At 48.1% G+C, this 15,567-nt stretch overlaps 1 protein-coding gene across 2 annotated transcripts in view; it reads left to right on the top strand.

Moving 5' to 3' along the window:
- The window catches only part of SLC1A7 (solute carrier family 1 member 7), a 46,249-nt gene that overhangs the window by 451 nt on the left and 30,231 nt on the right, over positions 1-15,567 (top strand). For both annotated transcript variants that reach the window (XM_030870170.2, XM_060305448.1), the window contains exon 2: positions 6,172-6,251. In XM_030870170.2, coding sequence (XP_030726030.1) covers positions 6,172-6,251 — 80 coding nt within the window. The remainder of the gene's footprint in view (positions 1-6,171; positions 6,252-15,567) is intronic.

A 15,567-nucleotide genomic window follows, 5' to 3' on the forward strand; every position in this document is an offset into this window, starting at 1 on the left:
AAGCAGGCATCAGAGAATACCTCCTAAAGCAGCTCACGGGCAGAGAGCCGGAATGGGCATTCTAGGCAGAGGTAACAGCAGAAGCAAGGCAAAGGGGCATGAAAGGTTTGCGGGGGGCTGGGTGGGGGGCAGGTGGAGCAAGCTGTTCACAGAAGCTGGAATGTACGCCGTGAGGCAGGGGCTAGAGCACAGGGGCCAACAGGCCTCTAGATCCCACCACCGAGCACGGGCTTGGGGCAACCATGAGAAGCTTTGAGCAGTGATATGGTCAGACCTGAGCTTGGAGACATCTCTCTGGTGCTGAGTGGAGGATGGGGTAGTGGTGGGACTGGCAGGGGGCCAGGTGAAGGGTGAGACATGACAGTGGGGATGAGCAGGGCAGATCTGAGAACTGTTTCCCAAAGAGGTAGCGTCAGGATGTGGTGGCTGATTGGATGTGGGGTTGGGGGGACAGGGAGGCAATGCAGGCCCCCAGGGTTCTGGCCTGTGTAACTGCAAGGGTGATGATGCCTTGCCTGGGGAAGGGCCCTCTTCTCACTTAGCGCTCATCTCATGCGGGAGACGGAGGGACACTCATGCTGTGGAAGGCAGAACTTTTCTAACACTGTTAAACGGTAAGAAGGACTTTATTCAGGACTACTGTGATAGGTGTTAAGACCATGGCGACAGGGGAGAGCGATCAGGAGCAACTCAAATACGGCAACTGCAGCTGGGGATTTACAGCCAATGAGCACAGTGAGGTCAGTGACTAGAAAATTACTAAGAGGAGACATCAAGGATAGGGGAGGGGGAGTCTTGCTAAACCCACTAACAAGGTCTTTGTTGAAGGCAGAGTTGGGGGGATTCTCACTAAATTGACTTAGCAGGGTTTTCGCTACAAATGGGTGAAGCAGGACGAAGAAAGGATGAGGCTTAGTTGAAAAGAGGGCTCAGAATGGCCGGTCTAAAGTTTGGTCAAGGAGAGTTTTCGTCAGTGGGCTCCTGGAAGATTCCTTATTTCATAATATTCCTCTTCCTGCAGTTCAGTGATATCTAATATGTTCTCTACAACCGGGGCTCAAGGTATCAGATTTCGTCTTCCATTAAAAGGAAAACACGCCTCTCTGGGAATTGAGCCCGCTATTACTATAGTTACACTGTTAAGGTGCTATCAGTTATTTAGGGAGAAGCATAGACTCTGGAGTCAGAGGAACCCTGAACTTGGACTCTACTAGTGAATGGCTGTGTGGCCCTAGGCCAACTCCTGTCTCCTTTCTGGAGCTCAGTTTCGTTATCTGTAAAATGGAGGAGGGTGGGACTGTATGTCTGCTAGAATTGCTGTGAGGAGTAAACAAGGATTCATCAGTGCCTGGATACAGCGGGTGCTTAGTGAGTGTTACTTTACTCCTCCCTCCCTTACCCACCTGTCCAAGTCCTACCAACGTCAAGAACCGCCTCATAGATCCCGTATCTTATGAAAACTCTTCCAGACCTACCCACATCTGCCCACTCTCCTCCCACACTCACCCCATGCTCGTCCCTCCACTGGAACCCAGCTGCTGGAGGTCTTGCTTCAGAGCTGTTTGTTCAGAGTCTATTTCTCCCATCAGCCTTTGACTTGCTGACTATCACATGGGCTTTCTTGAACCAAAAGGTGAGCCTAGCTCAGTGTCACAGAGAGAACCCTCAACTAATGCCTGAATTAAATTGGCAATGGCACAAACAATTTGCAAGCCACTTTCTTTAATTTTCCTCAGCAACGAAAATATATTTCTTGCAGGAAGATTATTTTGTGAAAACAAATTGGAATGCCTATTCTTAAAAGCCAAACTCATCTGGCGCCTCCTTTGCCAAAGCTGCCTTCCCCATCTGTTTGGAAGCGCTAACATGTTCTGGTCTGGATTAACCTGCCAGATAAATTGAAGGAAGGATGTGGAGTCTTAGAACAATTACTTGTCAGGAATTGGCTTTGTCAGCATCTTATTTTGAAATCAAGGAGTTGTTTATTTGATCTCTGCCTGTGACTCAGAAACCAAACCCCTCTTATTTTGTAAGCTTATGCAACAAGGCAAAAATCATAAACAATACGCAAAATGGTAGAATGTCCTATTTGTGAAAAGAACTTACAAAATCACAAGATTTATCTTTGGAAATAAGTCTCTCATTTAAAAATATAGATCATTTTGAGAGTTCCAGTTAAACCATGATGAATTTATAATTGTACCCATTTTTCTTTCCTTCCTGGGATACCACTAAAATTGTAGTAATGGAATTGTTTAAAAATATAAACTCCCAAGAACAAAGACAATACAAACGGAGACAACCGAGAAAAGAAGTCAAGGAATGACAATAATTCCTGGATGGGAAGTGGATAGAGTTGAATGATCTCATTTAGTAGAGCACAGAAAGCTGAAATCTTGTGTCTGTAGAAGCAGAATGACAGCAGATACCACCTGAGTTTGTCTTGGAGAACTCCAGAAGGGCTCTGGACCTGAAAGTGCAAGGCGCTGCAGGAGGCAAGGGTTAAGCATGCAGCTGAAATCAGGGACGTTGGTTAGAATTTTGTAACTGGAGCAGTTCGACCCCTAGGTCCCTTACAGTTCATGTAATCAGGGGACCCCTCATCCACTAACTCTATCCCCCTGCCTGTCCCAAGGAACCAGAGAAGGTTGACTTAGGGATGTTAGGCCCACCTGTAAGCGTTGGGGGAGGGGAGGTGGTGAGGCGCATGCTTCAGGTGAATTAGTGGACATCTGCATCTTGAGCGTGGGGTCCCCACAAGACTGCTGTCAACTGGGCTTAAGTACAGCCCCATCCCCCCACCTCCCACCCCACACACAGCCAGAGGCAGGAAGGGACTTGTCTCACTGAAGCCTCAGAGGAAAGATCTCCAAATTCTGCTGTGAAGGGGAATTCTCCCCATCTCACCCTCCCCCCAGTGAAAAAGCTACATCTTCACCTGTTAGCCTTCCTTGAGGAGCCATCAGTTGACAAGTCCCACTCATGCACACAGCAGTTTAGTGTGTCACACTTATACACAAGCAGAAGCCGAAGACCAAACGAACAGAACGGTAGGTCTCTAATGAAGCAGAGGCAATGCAGGGAGTAGAAGAAAACTCTTAAAACCTTTCCTCAAGTTCTTTGAAGATATGAGAGAAGGTACAGTGACCATAAAATAGAACAGGGTGCAAAAAGAAGAAACGATTCGAGAACAAGAAAGAACTTTGGGAAATTAAAAATAGATGAGCCAAGATAAAAATATCAATAGCTGGGATAAAGCTGCAGAACTCTCCCAGAAGGTAAAACAAAATGAGCTAAAAATAGAAACATATAAGAAAATTAGAATGTCTAACATTCAAGTTACTAATAAGAGTTTTAAAGAGAGCTAACAGAAAAAAATGGAGAGAAAAATTTCACAGAGAAAACAAGAACATTTCTCTGAAGTAAAAGGTATACACAGCATTATGAATTTTTTTTTTTTTTTTTTTTTTTGTGGTACGCAGGCTCTCACTGTTGTGGCCTCTCGCGTTGCGGAGCACAGGCTCCGGATGCGCAGGCTCAACGGCCATGGCTCACGGGCCCAGCCGCTCCGCGGCATGTGGGATCTTCCCGGACCGGGGCACGAACCCGTGTCCCCTGCATCGGCAGGCGGACTCTCAACCACTGCGCCACCAGGGAAACCCCAGCACTATGAATTTTTTAAAAAGAAAGGAGAAAATCTCATACCATGGTATGTCTTCATGAAAAGTACAGAAAAACTGGAGAGATAAATAGGTGATCCTTAAATGGTTCTGAGGGAATAAACTGGGTCTAATGTAAAGAATAGGAAGTAAGGCTCCCAACATCTTAAGCAACACTGGAATCTAGAAGACAAAGAGGAAACACCTTTGAAATTTGGAGGGGAAATTCTTTAAACTAAGAGTCTTATATATAGCCAATCTATTATCAGAGTTAAAGCTAGAATAAAAAATTTTTACTATGTAAGACTCAGAAGTTTCTCTCCCATTGACGCTTACGAGGAAGCTACCAAAGGAGATATTAAAGCAAAACAAAGAAGTAAGCAAAGAAGGCAAGGGATCCAGGAAAGAAGGGTTCCGATATGGGAAAAAGTCCCAGAATGACAGCGAAGAAGAGACCCATGACAACCACTGGGCCTAGAGAGCAATCTGTCCAACCTGGAACAAGAGGATGGAGAGCTCTTGCACTGAGGTCCCAGGGGCCTAGAAACGGACCTATGTGTTTGAGTATATAGAAAATACTATTGTTAGACATTTAAAAAGCAATGTTAAAACACTTGGAAGAAATTAACGAGTGGCTCACAGAAAACAAGGTAAATGAAAAATCAGTCAATTCTTAACTTCAGGGAAAAACTGAAGGTTGTACAGAAAGGAGGCATGGTTGTCTCAACAGTGAGCAATATTTTGTGATCAAAATATTTTAAACCTTGACAATTAGTTAAACCAAAAATTGATATAATGGTGAAATAGTAGGAGGAAAAAAGGAGTAAGAATTAAGTCCTCATCTGTCATGGCAGGGAAGTTAATAGATGTCAAAAAGATATATCTCGAAATAGCATTATAACCATATTATCTACAAATAACAATACTAAAGGAAAAACAGCTAGAGGAGTTGGGGATGGTCACTCCTGGGAAGTTGGGGTTAAGCATAGAGATGGGTGAGGAACGGCTGCCTTTTTATCATTATAGTGCTATCTAAATTAAAGAAGATACACAGGGATTAAAATTAATTCAAAAGACATAGCCACGATGGGTAAATTTTTAAAAGTTGATTTTCTGGTGTGTTGGAAATGGTAATAGAAGGGGACTAGGAGGCCTGTTTTCCGGTCCTGCACTGTCACTAACTCACTCTGCGGGCAAATCACCTCCCTCTCCTGGCTCAGCTCCCTCATCTGTAAACTGTGTTGTCAGCTGCACTAGGAGATCTGTAAAACCCCTTCTCAGCACCAACATTCTATAATTTGCGACTTTTCAAAGCATCAGGCCAGTAACCAAGGGTTATGTTTGGCTTTGTGTTTAAAAAAAAAAAAGTTACAAGTACAAAAATTTAAGTCAGATGGTGTTTGCAAGTCCACGTACTGGCCTCACCCAGAAGTTGACCCTCTGAGGAAAGCGGACTCAAGCTAGCATTGCCAGAAATAGCAAAATTGAACTAAGTTAAATGTAAAAATTTTAAAAGAGCACATCCAGTTAAATTTGAATTTCGGATAAACAACAAATAATTTTTAGTATAAGTAAAGAACCAATATTTGTTGTTTATCCGAATTTCAAACTTAACTGGGCTTTGGGGTACCTTCCTCTTCCGCTGTTAGGTGCCAGTCATGTGACCGGTTACTCTGGCGAGAGCTGACTGGGCAAGAGCTTGGCGCACTAATCCAAGGGCCGGCAGATAGTCTGGAACCAGCAGCCCATGAGGAAGCCCGATGCAGGAACTCCGCCCAGTAACGGCTCTTTAATATTGAGAGTGGTGTCTCACAAACCAATCCGATTCTCTCTCTTTCAGTATTTTAAATGTGAGCCCTGCTTCGGGGGTCGGTAAGAATTTACGAAAGTGTGGGGCGAGGGAACCGAGTACAGAAGGGAAACTGACTCAAAAATGCTGTTTACGAGTCAGTCTTTTCATCAAGTAGACTGACAGTTCCTCCAGTGCAGGAACGGTGCCTAATTCACTCTTGGGTGCCCAGTACGATGGCTGCCAAAGTACGGGCTGAATGAATGTGTGAAGAGTACGCAGCCCTGCCCTCTCGCCACTTATCATCTGTTCCATGAGAACGATTTGTAGCAAGGCTAGGCAGGTGAATGGCGAAAAGGTGGGGGAGAGCTGTTATCTGCTGTGATTACTGACCATTTACTGTCCTCCAGACCCTCTGTCAAGTGCTTCATGTGCTTCCTCTCCTTTAAGCCTCCCAGTGGCCCTGCGAAGTGGTTATTACCCTCACGTTACAGATGAGAAAAACTCAGAGAGGCCGAGGAACTTGCTTAAGGCCGCAGCTACTTCTAGGGGGCCAAGGTTAGAATCCAAGTCTGCTTGGCTCCAAAGCCAGTGTTTTCTCCATGGACTCTGCTGTCCATGGGCTAGACAGGAGAATACGGATGAAATGGTGCTTTGAAGATTGTAAAGCAGCTGTGAAGTCTGTACTACCTGCTATAACCCCAACTCCTGCTGTGTTTTCAGGAAATCAGTTACTTCCAGTTTCCCGGAGAGCTCTTGATGAGGATGTTGAAGATGCTGATCCTACCACTGGTGGTCTCCAGGTGAGGGGCGGGTGTTTGGCTGGGAGGTCTGGGGTGGGGTTGGAGGAAGAGGATTCTGTACGGATTCTGTAGGTGCCTCCTCCTGCTGTGGACAGCTGGACTGCAGGCTCTGGGCGGTGTGACTCTGGGGGCTTCATGGGGCGTAGACTGTGGCACAGGCGCTGGAGTCTGGGTCATTCAGTGACACCAGTTGTTTCAGTCCCATTCAGTGGACATTTGAGTGACTTGAGTAAGTGATTTGGAGTCCTGGGACGTGACCTGACTCCAGGGTAGCTCGGGGCCAGGGTGTTCACACACTGTTCCCAGGGAGAGGCTCTTTGTGGTGATTGCAGCAAGACATGGGGGAAAAGATGACCTTGGAGATGATCACGAGATGATATCCTGGCTCAACTCTGTGCTGTACTGGCTGTGGAACCTTGGACAGGTCAGACTTCTCTGAGCCTCCGTTTCCTCATCTGTAAAATGATAATAGTAACACCTACTCCAAAAGGTTGCTGCGAGGACTGTAGGAGGCTATCTATTTGCTAAACGTTCAGGGCTGATCACAGGGTATGAGGGCAGACAGGTGGGAGATGAAGTTGGAGGATGGGTTCTTGCTTGATCATGAAAGACCTTGAATGCCAGGCTAAAGAATTCAGTCTTGGGGCTTCCCTGGTGGCGCAGTGGTTGGGAGTCCACCTGCCGATGCAGAGGACACGGGTTTGTGCCCCGGTCTGGGAGGATCCAAGGTGCCGCGGAGCGGCTGGGCCCGTGAGCCATGGCCGCTGGGCCTGCGCGTCCGGAGCCTGTGCTCCACCGCGGGAGAGGCCGCGGCAGTGAGAGGCCCACGTACCGCAAAAAAAAAAAAAAAAAAAGAATTCAGTCTTTACCCACTAGGGTGGGGCCACAGCAAATCCTTGGAGGTCACCTGGTCTCTACCACTGGTGTGCTGGTGACCTTGGACAAGCCCCTGGTCCTCTCCAGGTCTCAGATTTTCCAGATGTGTAATGAGTTGGCGGCTCCAGATGGTGTCTAAGAGCCCTTTGCTCTGAGACGGTGGGTTTGGAATCCTCACTTCCCAGGACTTGCGCGCAGGGAGGGAAGTGGACAAGCCTCTGAGTCCTGGGGGACGTACTGGGCTCTGTCCCCTGGGACAGGGTCGTCAGCCTTCTCAGCCTCCCTGCTGAGAACCCTAACCTTTTCCCTCTAGGGTGGTGGAGATAATGGTCCCCCCGCCCGGGAGGCCAGGTAATGGTGCTTTCTGCTGCCCCCAGGAGGCCTTGTTAAGCTCAGTTCGGCTTTGTGCAGGCAGCAGTTGGGTCTCTCAGGACTCAGCCTTCAAGTCTCTGCTGAAAGGCCACCTCCCTCCAGAAGCTTTCCCTGACTCCTCAACCCGCTTCCGTGGTTGTCTCCTCTTCATGCTTCTTTTGAGTCATTCACTGAGTCAGGGAATCTGTCAAGGTCACTGGTAGGCTCCATATTGCTAGACCCAAAGGACACTCCGAGTTCTTGTTCTGCGTGACCTGTCCACAGCAGTTGATACAGCAGTTGGTCACTCCTTCCCTCTTGAAACACTCCTCCCTATGCCCTTACACTCTCTGGCTTTGTCTGCTCCCTGCTCCCCCGAGCCGAGTTTCTCTCTCTCTACCCAACCTCTGAACGTTGTAGTTTCTCAGGCCTTTTCTCATCTGTCCTCACGGCTTTAACATACCACCTACAAGTCCAGCCCTTCCAAATATAGATCTCCCTCCCCAACCTCCCCTCTGAGTGCCACTCAAACTACCTACCTGACATTGCCACTCGATGTCTCACGAGGATTTCAGTTTAGCGTAACCAACTTGAGATTTTACCCGCAAACCAGTTCCTTCTCCTGTGTTCTGCTGGTCAGTAAGCGGCAGTTCCACCTACCCAGTTATTCAAGCCTCCGTATTTATTCTCTTCCGCCACCCCCAGCTCTTCCAGCAGCGACTCCAGCTGATTCTTCCCCCCAACTACAGCCCAGCATCACCCCTACCACAGGGCAGACTCCACAGTGACCTCACTGGTCTCCTGGCTCTGGTTTTTGTTCCCCTCCCATCTGTTCTCCACCTGGTGGCCAGAATGATCTTGTGAAAAGCCAAGCGGGCCATGCCATTCATTCACCTAAAACCCTTCAGTGGCTCCCGTGGCATTTAGAATAAACCCTGGCATCCTTAACATAACCTTGGAGGCCCTGCAGGATCCTGCCTGCCTGTGCCCCACCTCATGTCATGCCTCATTCACTCCAGTCCCCAGACCTCTTAGTTTCCTGAGCAGACCAAACCCTTCCTCCGTCTCAGGGTCTCCACACACGCTGTCCCTTCTGCCTGGAGCACGCTTCCTCAATGCTTTACACGTCTTTCCCTTCCTCTTCCTTTAGATCTCAACTTCCATGTCACCTCCTTAGAAAGGCCCTCCCAACCTGTGCCCCTTCACCACCACCTTCACTCTCCCCCAGCATGCCCATTTCCTTTTCCTGCACAGCACTCATTTTGTACTGTTATTCTATATGGATTCAATTGCTAACCTGTTTATCTTCCACTGGACTGTAAGCTCTGTGAAGGCAGATACAACACTCTGTTAAGGTTCCGCTCTGGCCTTCACACGAAACGCCTGGCTCATCATAGGTGCTTATTAATACTTGCCAAGTGGATTAATGAATTCAGCAATCATGCACTGTGCTTTCTGGTACACGGCCCTGCCCTGGGGGACTGATGAGAAAATAAATATTTACCTGACAGCCAAGTAAGCATGTTGATGCAGGAAGCACAGGACTTTTTTTGTTGTTTCCCTTTTTCCCAGTTGTATTGCAATATTGTTAGGCAGCTTGACCATCCTTTATTGTGTTTTTGTTTATTTATTTTTTGCTGCATTGGGTCTTTGTTGCTGCGCGTGGGCTTTCTCTAATTGCGACGAGCAGGGGCTACTCTTCATTGTGGTGCGTGGGCTTCTCATTGCCGTGGCTTCTCTTGTTGCGGAGCATAGGCTCTAGGTGCGTGGGCTTCAGTAGTTGTGGCTTGCAGGCTCTAGAGCGCAGTCTCAGTAGTTGTGGCACACGGGCTTAGTTGCTCCTCAGCATGTGGGATCTTCCCAGCCCAGGGCTCAAACCCATGTCCCCTGCACTGGCAGGCAGATTCTTAACCACCGCACCACCAGGGAAGTCCCAATCGTCCTTTATTGTTGACCTTACTTACTGCCAGGGCATTGCCTCTTACTCAGAACTGAAATGCCTCCAAGGCAGAGGCCCTTGAGTAGACCCTAGAGTCAGACAGACCTGGGTTCCTATCCTGGCCCTGCCATTTCCTTGCTGTGTGACCTTGGGCAAGTTATTTAACTTAAAATCCTGAAGTCAGAGTCAAAGGCCTGGGTCCCAGACCTGCTTCTCCCCAAATCACGTGATCTTGGGACAAGCACCCTCACCTTGAGTCTCAGTTTACCCAGGTTACCCAGTGACTTTGGGCCCATCCAGCTCTCTGGGTCCTGACTGTCAAAGGTTTGGTCTCTCACCACCAGACTCAAGTGCTTTCTCTTGGCTGGAAACGAAATGTGGTATTAACTTGAGAAAAGCCAGTGTGTGCTCATATGTTTCATTTGTTTATTATACAATTTCGGCTGGTTCAAAGCAACTGTGTCACTGAAAAATGGAAGTGCTTTAAAATTTTCCTACTAAGGGAGAATTAAACCTTCTTGGGGGAAAATGACACATTTCTGAGCTCCAAACCGCTCCATCCCTGAGCTCTCATTCCTTTAGCTTCAACTGGTCTATAATCCATCCATCCATCCGTCCATCCGTCCGTCCATCCATCCATCCATCCATCCATCCATCCATCCATCCATCCATCGCTCACGGTCACCTGATCTCTTGCTCCTGGCCAGCCCAGGGCGGGGCATCCGTATCCTCAAGGAGCAACCACTCTGGTGTGGCGGTTGTCATTCCGGACAGAGCAGAGTCACCAAAGCTACTCTGGAAATTCAGACGTCAGGTCTCATGCCGGGCCTACTGAACCAGAACTGCCAAAGGGCCCAAACAGGTTTAAAAGCTCCACAAGTGTTCTAAGGGTTTGAAAAGAAACCCTGATGTCTTGGGATCAGGGCTTCTGGCTGGATAGCTGAAGAGCCTGGCATGAGCACTGCTGCTTTTCGGTCCCCAGGGCCCCCAAGCTGTACCCCCCACCAGGAGACAGAGGTTTCCTGCAGTGTAAATTGCTCCAGGGCAGTGGGAGGATACACATCAAGGCACATTTGCTTCAGTTCCAATAACCTGCAAGCCTGGGTCCCAAAGCCTGGCACCCATGACTCTGGGTGCTCCCACCTCTTCCAGTAGAACCTGCCACCCTTCCCTATGCCAAGCCTCTGGCATCAGGCTGGTCACCTCATTAGCCTCTAAGCGTGCCACATACCACCTCTGTTCATGCTGCTCCCCTCCCATGAACGCCCTTTTCTCTTAATTAGCTAAGTCCCCCTCTGTGTTCAAGACCTAGATCAAGTTTCTTCCGTGAAATCCTCCCAGCCCTTCATTTACTGGTAACTAGTGATGATGACCTGTCTCCATGCCTGATGCTGCTTTTAACCCTGGATGGACACAGTGTTGTTAGTTAAATGAATTCACACTCACAGCTGGCACACCACATTATGGGGTACAGACACCATTTTTTGCACAGTAGTGACATAGAAATAAATTAGCATTCTTATCTGGACTAGCCACTCATGCTGCTGAGCAAGAAATGGCCCAGCCAATGGGCAGAACCAGTCGCCATGACCCCTCTCTGGAGAAGAGCCATGTGCACTGCTGTGTTTTTATGTGAGATACTGGGAGGGGGCCAGTTCACTTCCCCCTTGTCATTCACACTAACCTCTTCCTGGTGGTCAGCGTAACAGATTTTTGCAGGAGACGGAAATCTAATAGACAAGCAAAGAGAGAGGATGAGATGTAAAGAAGTATGGGAGGTAATGGTGGGGTTGATGTGAGGGGAGAGAAGACCTGTGCCTGCCTTGGAGGGTCTCACCATCGGCAGGGAGACAGCCACAGAGCCACTTTGTTCCAGAGAACGGAGCCCCAGGGGGAGGGAGGTGGGGCTTGTGGCCTGGGTTAGAGCCCAACTCAGTCATTCTTCCCACAATCTGACATCTTCCAGCTCGTGGGCCTCTTTTCTCTAGAATCCACTCCAAACCAGCCCCCAGCCTGACCGCCTCCTCAGACAGGCACACGCAGTCCAGCGGAGGGCCACCTATCCTTGGCCAGTCGTGGCTTTGTAAGGCACAATGAAGGGAGTGAGCAGGCAGCAGAGGTTCCAGGGGAAGAACAGGGTCTCGAGTCACTCACCAGATGTGTGAACTTGACCAAGTCTCTTAGCATCTGAGCCTCAGTGACCTTGTCTGTAAAATGGGAAGAACACCTCCGTCCCTCGCAGGGTTATTCTGAGAATGAAATAAGATAATGCACTTGAAGCACCCAGCGTAGCTCCTGATACATCGCCAGTCTTCTCCAAGGCCCAGATGAGATGTTTCATGAAAACCTCTACCTGTGTTCCTTCTCTCAGCAGGCAGCCCCTTGGGGTGACCTCTTCCTTCCTCGTGCTCCTTTAGCACCTGCAGCTTGTCACCTCCTCTAGAAAGTCTCCCTTGACTCAGGTATGCTCGGGTGCTCCCTCAACATTGATACAGGTACAGTGCATGTAGCACTCCTCCATCTGAGTCCTGCACATCTGTGTTCACGGCGGCCTTTGCAGGGGCATAGGCCACACGTCTCCATACTGCACATTGTCACCTTGCCCAGAACCATTCCCCATGCCATGATCGTCAAAGCCTCCTCATTTTCCATGAATTCCTAGTTCTTACTGCCTCTTGATTTTCTCTGCCCTCACATTCCTACAAGCAGTCATGAGGCACAGCCTTTGCCAGTTTCCCATTCAAGTATATTTCCCTTGCTTCAAGCAGTTCCTAAATTTTGCAACTTCACCAACAGTTGGGAGCAAGATCACAGGTGAGGATCACATCTAGAAGTGTAAGCCCTTCAGCCGTCTCTTGGTTCTTTCTTTCTCTGTCTGTATATTAGCTATCTATTGCTGTGTAACAAATTACCACAGACTTAGTGACTTAACACCATTTACTATCTACCGATTTCCATGGGTCAGAAGCCCAGGCATGGCTTAGTTGGATCCTCTGCTCAGAGTCTCACAAGGCTGCAATCAAAGTGTCATCTGGGCTGTGTTCTCATCTGAAGGCTCAGCCAGGGAAGAATCCACTTCCAAGCCCATTCAGGTTCTTGGCAGAAATTATTTCCTTGTTTAAAGGCTATCAACTGGAGTCTGCCCTCGGGTCCTAGAGGCTACCTGTAGTACCCTGCCTTCTGACCATCTCCAAAGGCAGTTCCCAACATGGCTCTTTGCTTTGTCAAGGCCAGGAGGAGGATCGTCTCTCTCCAGTCTTCTAAGGCAAAGTCTTATATAACATAATCATGGGAGTAATATCCATCACCTTTGCCATATTCTATTAGAAGCAAGTCACAGATCTCACCCACACAGGGAGGGGGATTACAGAAAGGCATGGATCACTGGGGGTCACCTTAGGGTATGTCCACCTCTTTTCTCTCTCCACACCTTCCTTCTCTCTACCCTTCTTCCAAGACCAGCCAAAAATAGTGCCTTCCTTGTCTTTATAAGTCACCTCCACTCATGCCCTGTTCCTGGAGTGGGGTTAGGTGGACGCGTTGCTCAGCTTCTGGTCCAAGTGGCTCATCAAGGAATTTCTTCTGAACCCCCTTACCATAAAAAGAATCCTGAAGAATTTGAATTCACTGCTTTCTCAGGGACATCAAGGGTCTGGTACATAGTAAGTGACTAAGAACTGCTTATTAAATAAATAAAGAGCAGTGGAGGGCTTCCCTGGTGGCGTAGTGGTTGGGAGTCCACCTGCTGATGCAGGGGACATGGGTTCGTGCCCTGGTCCGGGAAGATCCCACATGCCGTGGAGCGGCTGGGCCCGTGAGCCATGGCCGCTGAGCCTGTGCGTCCGGAGCCTGTGCTCCGCAACGGGAGAGGCCACAACGGTGAGAGGCCCACGTACCGCAAAAAAAAAAAAAGGAGCAGTGGAAGGAAAGTTGAGGCAGAATTCAGGGAAGTTTTATGACCTTCATTTGAAATGACCCCTGGAGGATGATTAGGAGTTGTCTTTTTAAAAAGGTTGGTACTTTAAAAAGTTATGTAAGCAAATTACAAACATTGTGGATAACAACAACAAAAATCCCATCATTCCACAGCCCTAATGCTGCCACTGTTCTTCCTGTAAATGTTTGTTCTTGTCATTCTTAAGTGAATTCACTAGGCCCAGCGTGTGGTCCTTGGCTGACTGGTTCAGAAGCTCAACCTCATCTGAGTCCCTGAGCTGGTCAGGGCTGTCCTCTGATGCTGACAAGAGGCAACCAAATAAACCAAATGCCAATTGATTCATCCACAGAGATAAATACAGTTGCCGAGGAGGACGGATGCACACAGCCTCTGGCCAGAGCATTTCCCCCTATAGGCTCATCACTTGGGGACCCTGCTGGTTAAATGTGTTTGCTGGCAGGACAATTTAATTATTTAATGGTACAACCAGTATGAGTCCAGGTTTGCCATTTTCAGTTAGTTTCTGGGGCCCAAGGTGGTGGAGTTCCATCGTATGTGCATTTAAATTTAGTGAATTCAATTACATATGCTATGAAAAAGAGAGGAAATCATTTAAAGGAGACAAGTGGCTTCCCCCATTTGAAGAGCTATGTCCAGGGTGAGTGTACCATGGGAGGGCTGGGTCTACCTCACTCTAAGCCAGTCTCAGTTCCCAAGTGCCTTTCAGAGTGAGCATCTCCCCACATCGTTATTGTGATTCTAGGCCATGAAGAGAGGGTGGTTTGGTTTCCTTTTTACATCATGGCTGCTAAGTGTATGCTGACTGCTTCAGCTGGTGTTCACCTTAAGAAAGAGCAACCCATTCCAAAACTGTCTTGAATGAAACCTGTCTTGAATGAAATTATATACCTCCTGAACTTAACGAACAACTTAAGGGATCTTCAAGGGCAAATTTAATTATGAGTGGTTTTTGCCTTATATACTGACTTGAGAACTGAATGTGCCGAATATGGTTCTTCTTCTCCTCCTCCTTCTTCCTCTTCAAGAGGAAGCCCAGTGTCTTCCTCTTGAGGCCTGCATCCATTGGCCAAGGTCAGCTTATAAGTAGGTAAAGAGAGAACTGGAACATCTGATCTCGCCACTAGCCCTGTTGCTCTGGTTCCTTCCATATGGTGTCACTGTTGAACACAGGTCTTGCATGGTTTGGTTCAAGCCTGAACATGGCCCCTTGCAGTGACACGTCCCTGCTCAAGCCACAGGGATGCTCTGCTCTGGCCCCTAGATCATACCAAAGAGCTCAATTGTTGTTCCTCAAAGCAACCTCAGTCATGCCCTGAGCTTAGCTCCCTGGGGTTGATCCCTGAGTCCATTTTCCATCCTGGTGGGTTAGCCCTGGAGACCTTTAGTGCTGACAGACCTTGATCATGGGCACTCTAGTATACCCTGATTCTAACTTCAAATTGCAAGGAGCAGGGGTTGGGGGTCTTAGTCTCTTTTTTCTGGGAAGGCTCCTGAGCCTCTCATGCAAATTGGTGCCCCTTTCCATCACTCTACAGATCTTAAGGTCTCAAGGAGGGGTACTTCCATCAAACCGCAAATCTCTCCCTTCCCCTGGACAACGTGCGCCGCCTTGCCTTGCATTCGCCATTTGAAAAATTCTTCTAAAAACAAAATCAACTGTAAGGAGACTTGCTGTCTCTACCTTTGAACACAAAAGCCTCAGACAAAATTTAGAAAACTCTGCCTCATGTTACGTTGGCATAGGAACTAGTAGTCTGATGATTAGGACCTGCCACGGCATTGTCGTGTCCTTGAACTAGGGCCCCCTCTCCCATGGGTGGTACTTGAACGGTGCTGAGTACTCTGCCACTCTCCACTCTCTTCTCTCTGCTCCACTGATGACTGATTCCATGCTAATTACACCTTCTTTCATTAGAAAGTCAAGACTTTGGAGCCTTCCTTTCCCATTTTCTCCCTGTAACGCCACTTGTTGCTACTCTGATCCCTTTTGCTTTTAATTTATGGTTTAACCCAAAGAATACTGGCAACTTTCTGTTCTTTTAAGTTCTTGGAGGAAACCTTACTGTTACTTCTGCAAAAGTATGTCTATCTGCTTTTTTCTTTTTTTCATTCAACATGATATAAAAATGCCCATGCCACACCCTCATCTTTGTAATCACATATGACTGTTCCACTCAGAGGCTGGAGCAGAG

Source organism: Globicephala melas, chromosome 1 (genome assembly GCF_963455315.2).
Source record: "Globicephala melas chromosome 1, mGloMel1.2, whole genome shotgun sequence".
Classification (NCBI taxonomy): Eukaryota; Metazoa; Chordata; class Mammalia; order Artiodactyla; family Delphinidae; genus Globicephala; species Globicephala melas.